We start from the raw sequence: 5,494 nt of genomic DNA, 5'->3' as shown, positions 1-5,494 counted from the left end.
GGTGCCATTCAGAGGGTGAATGGGTAAGACAAAATATTTAAGTGCCTTTGAACGGGGTATGGTAGTAGGTGCCAGGCGCACCGGTTTGTGTCAAGAACTGCAACGCCGCTGGGTGTTCATGCTCAACAGTTTCCTGTGTGTATCAAGAATGGTCAACTAACAAAAGGACATCCAGGCAACTTGACACAACTGTGGGAAGCATTAGAGTGAAAATGTACCAGCATCCCTGTGGAACTCGTGACACCTTGTAGAGGCCATGCCCCGACGAACAGTGGTGGTAGGGTGTAACAGGTCAGCACCTCAGGAGTAAATGTCAGTTGGCTTTTCATAGCCAAGCATTCAGGTTTCGAGAAAGCAGGTGCGGTAGAGAGTGAGAGTAGAAAACAGCAGGTCTGGGTCAAGGTAGCACGTCCGGTGAACAGGTCAGGATTCCATAGCCGCAGGCAGAACAGTTGAAACTGGAACAGTAGCACGACCAGGTGGACTGGGGACAGCAAGGAGTCATCAGGCCAGGTAATCCTGAGGCATGGTCCTAGGGCTCAGGTCCTCCGAGAGAGGGAGAGAGAATTAGAGGGAGCATACTTAAATTCACACAGGACACCGGATAAGATAGGAGAATTACACCAGATATAACAGACTGACTCTAGACCCCCGACACACTATTGCAGCATAGATACTGGAGGCTGAGACAGAAGGGGTCGGGAGACACTGTGGCCCCATCCGATGATACCCTCGAAAGGGCCAACCAGGCAGGATATAACCCTACCCACTTTGCCAATGCACAGCCCCCCCCAACACTAGAGGGATATGCAGAAAACCACCAACCTACTACCCTGAGACAAGGTTGAGTGTAGCCAACAAAGAGCTCCTCCACCGCACGAGCCCGATTCCAATATGAACTGAACTGTGATTTCAGTTTATGGAGAAAAGAGTGCAAAATTACAGAACATCACACACAGACTGCAGTAATACACATACAGGCTGTGGCTGACTGCTCATTAGATTGTTGTTGACTCATAGCCACACATTGCCCCCTGCTGGATAGATCTGATAATAGATGGATCAGATGCCACAATCGTTCAGATCAAGGTGTAGTTTACATGTATGCCTGCCTGTGTGTGAGGTGGGCCTATGGGTGAAAGAATAGCCTCTCACCATACAACTCACAAAACTGATTTACCATGATTTATTGAGCTCATATTAAGTATCCTTGGCTCGTCTATACCTGTATCACAATTAGGCCTAGAATTTGTTTTTATTGACCATGAATAATAGTTTTTATTGTCCACTGAACAGTAGCACATATTGCAGATTGTTGATTTGATCATTGATTAAATATAGTCCAACACAAGATAAACTATAAAAAATGTATTTGTAATTTTAATGATTTTTTTTTATCAGGACTATATGCCAAACGTTAAGGATAAAACATAATTTTTAAAGGTGACATTATATCCATGAAATGCATACATTTTGAATAAACTAAGTACAAATAAAATGTAGCCTAACCAGCTATTGAATTAATTGTTGTTTTTTCCCAATCAGCGCTGCACAATTAGCATATACCATAGTGTTGTTGCAATTACGTAATGATTTATTTATTTTTATGGTCGGCGAGTTCAAGCATCTTTTGAAGATCTTTTGAAAGCACATAAAATTGCAAGCCCGGCCAAATATCATCCATCGTTCTTACACACCTTTTTTCATCAAATAGTTCGCATACTTTGTTGTGTCGTTCTTCAGATTAATCTAAGAAATAAGTAGGCTAGATAGGGTCTATGAAGATTTCTGTACAGTCAATGTAGATCCCTATAGCCTAGTTGCCTAGCTACCCAGACTCCTTGCTCCGGCCTAACGAATCCCCAAACGAGTGGTAAGGCTAGTAGTACCTCTTCAGAGAGAATCAATCATATAGCCAAATCACATCTAGGCCTATAAAGATAAGCGCCAAGAGATAACCTAACACAATGAGACTAAATAGACCTAGCCTACTAAAATAAATAGACCAATTACATTTTGTCACTCGCATTTCATTGTAACGTGCAAGAAAAACTGAAAGCTACAGTGAAAGTCAGATTATAATGTTGATAACACTGATCAGTCTTATTGTCATGCGAGGACCATACAATTTTATCTGTGATGGGATAAAATAGGTTATAAATACTGTGGTTATAATTAGCCTATCGTATTGTACGCCTAGTGTAGGCCATAACTCTGTGCCCTGACATTTTATTTTCGTAAAGAGAAGTTGGGTAAATTGTTGTCAGTTTTCTCGATTTCCTAACTCAGTGAAAAAGAGATTACTTTATTTTATGACGCGTCATCTAAAAAAAAGTGGCATGGAGTGATTAACTCGCGTGTTGTTTAGTCCCCATTAATCAAAGTGCAATGTTCAATTTCTAATCTGTTTAATTTAATGTCGCGGTTCCTTATCAGAGAGATCTCTAATTTACAACACTCAACGCAGAAGTATTCAAGTTTTCACGTTACCCACTCAAAAGAGCCGTTGGTTTCGATACACAACCACATGGACAGTTTTAACCCTTTGAGCTGTCTGTTCTCCGGCTGATCACGCCGTCACTTCAAAAACCCGTGGCATGACAGAATATGCAAAGAAAGACACGGGGTTGTTATAATAGTTCTTACTCCAGCGGACAGCTGATTTCACCTGAGGTGTTCTCAACTGGACAAACTGGGAGAAGGAGCTCTATCCCACCTGTCTGTCTCAGCACAAGAGCTTTACTGATTTGGATTTACAGGAGAATACTACCTTGGATTAACTAACTTCGAATTATGGAAGGACTCACCCAGGCTATATTTTCTGTGCTTCTGGTGGATTTGTGCTCTGTGGTTGGAGCGGAGAATATCCCTGGGAACCGTGAGGCTTTCTTCCACAGAAGTAGTGGAGGTCACAGGGACCATGTTCATCACTCCAGCAGGTTCCCACTCTACATGATGCAGCTCTACCGGATTCTGCTGGAGGGAGACACACTCAGGGCGCCGCCATCTGTCAGCGCCGCCCCGACCAAGAGTGAGGACATCTCCGGTCTTCACGATTCTGACTCTGTACTCAGTCTGGTAGCCAAAAGTGAGTATCTTTATTTTGCAACACTTTTTAAGCACCAATTCAATTGGGCACACTAATTAAACGCAATGTAATGTTTTAACCATTAGTTCATTATAATAATCGAATTCACTCTCAGTTACATTTATTCAATAAAGAGTGATGTTTAGGCTACTAGAGCGCGTTTGGATTACTTTGCGCCTATGTGCTTCGCAATTTTTTTTAGCATGGGAACCTTATACAATGCGTATTGTGAAGAGCCTCTAGGCTATGGCACTTTAGCGCGTACTAGACCCAGGCTGTCAGAAGTGTGTCAGGAACGGAGCAATACACAATGCGACAGTAACAACATTCTACTTTACTAACTGCTCATTGCATGTCAAAAGATGGCGTGTGAAAGCTGTCTGTGGGCAACAATAAAATAATTTACACTATCTGTGATTGATTTAATGAATGGGACAGTCTGATAGTCACAGAGGTGAGAGACATGCTTGCACACTTTCATAATCTGTGTCTGCTGTCTGCTTTGCTCAAATATTTTCTATGTTATCTCTCCAGGTTGTCATCAGAGCGGTGGGAGGTGGTCTGTCACCTTTGATGCATCCTCCATCTCTGCAAGTGACAACATCAAGCGCTCCGAGCTGCGAATCCGTCTGCCTACCTTCTCTGCCTCTGAGCATGTCACTGTGGACTTGTACCACTCCCAGAGTGGCCGCTGCTCCAGCCCGCCATGCCCAGAGAGCCTCTTCCTGGGATGCCTGAGGGCAGAGCCCAGCTCCCTGACTGCCACATCCAACTGGAGGGTGTTCAACGTCACCACCCTGCTCCGCTACTACTGGCTGCACCAGGGAGGCTCTGCACCTGGCCATGAAGAGGGAAGGGCAGAGAGAGAGAAGGGTCTGGAGAGTGTCCTGCACCCCACAGCCGACCGGGTCATGATGGTGGTCTTCTCCAAGCACCAGACAAAGAAGAGGGCCCCCACCCTCATCCGCACCGCTGAACATTCCAAGTACGTCACTCTGGACCGGGAGCGAGCTGGAGCTGGCCCTGCTGTCAGCGTAGAGGGAGGAAAGGGAGCCCGGCGCAGGAAGAGGCACAGGCTTCACCAGAGAGCAGGAGTGGCTGGGGTGGCCCCTGGCATGGCCCACACGGAGGAGAGGAAGGGCCCGCTGTGCAAGAAGGTAGACATGTGGGTGGACTTTGACCAGATAGGCTGGAGCGAGTGGATTCTTTACCCCAAGCGCTATAACGCCTACCGCTGTGAGGGCAGCTGCCCTACCCCAGTGGACGAGACCGTCACCCCCACCAACCATGCTTACATGCAGGTAAGACTACCAACATTACATTATCACTGCTGAAAATGTACATGTTTGAAATAGATTTAAAATAGTGCCATTGATTTGTTTCCCATTACAATATTGCATGATTTCCTGTTTGTGTGTGAGTTCACTTGTACTAACATGTCTTTTTCTTCTCTTTCCAGAGTCTACTGAAGCTTCACCGCTCAGACCGGGTCCCGTGCCCGTCCTGTGTGCCCACCCGCCTGGCCCCTCTGTCCATGTTGTATTACGAAAACAGCGAGGTGCTGATGCAGCACTTTCAGGGCATGGTGGTGGACGAGTGTGGCTGCCACTGATCAGCGTGTCTGCCAACATGAGCACCCCATAGGCACTTTCCTTCCCAGAGAACATCACTCTGTACCAGTTTCTGCTTGGCCTACAGGCCTCACAAAGACAGTCGAGGTGCAAATGTGTGTGCTCACTCTGTGAGTGTAGACTCAAAGTTCATGGCTATTCTAGTAGGGCAGCTGCTGCCTTCAGCCATGCTAAACTATATGGATGTGATGGACACTGAAGCAGACTCTGAACACAAGCACTGAAAAGGATCAAGAGAATCACTCAAAAGGATTTTAAACTGAGATCTCCTGACTGCATACATGTACTATGCATAAGGACTCTTGATTGAGACAATAGAGACAAATTTAAGTTGCCATTGTCAATGCTGACCCCTAGAGCGCTTTAATTCCACTGTGTGACTTGGTAATCATATGGTTTTAAAAAAAGAGTACATATTCATGCAAGAAGTATTATTTCATAAAGGACTAAATATCTGTAAAATGTCACATGAACCTTTTGTTTAATAAATCCTCAATTTATTTCAGTCTACATCTATGGTTTTCACAGGACTTGTATTTTTTGAAAGTTGCATACTCTTATCTTATTTAATAGTAACACAAAAGGATTGTAAAAAGTATGTTTGGTCTCTTATTAGTTCCTCTGGAGAAAAATTATTCTGCAAAATGTAGCCCTAGTTTTACAATCAGCAACGTATTACACGAATACAACTTAACGAAGAACCAGACAAAGAACAAGCCTGAGAACAGTATGCTTACAAAATGCCACTGGAGAAGACTCAAACATATCATTCAAA

General features: G+C 44.5%; 1 protein-coding gene across 1 annotated transcript; it reads left to right on the top strand.

Moving 5' to 3' along the window:
* Window positions 1–2,793: 2,793 nt before the first annotated feature.
* On the top strand, window positions 2,794–4,726 carry ndr1 (nodal-related 1). The gene is made up of 3 exons (XM_021602332.3): window positions 2,794–3,088; window positions 3,623–4,389; window positions 4,548–4,726. Exons 1-3 carry the CDS (start codon window positions 2,794–2,796, stop codon window positions 4,698–4,700), a joined length of 1,215 nt encoding a protein of 404 aa, XP_021458007.2. The 3' UTR covers window positions 4,701–4,726.
* The last annotated feature ends 768 nt before the right edge of the window (window positions 4,727–5,494 follow it).

This window comes from Oncorhynchus mykiss, chromosome 5, assembly GCF_057628025.1.
Source record: "Oncorhynchus mykiss isolate SJ-2025 chromosome 5, ASM5762802v1, whole genome shotgun sequence".
Lineage (NCBI taxonomy): Eukaryota > Metazoa > Chordata > Actinopteri > Salmoniformes > Salmonidae > Oncorhynchus > Oncorhynchus mykiss.
The sequence above is the reverse complement of the archived record's forward strand: the minus strand, read 5'-3'. Positions and strand labels throughout refer to the sequence as shown.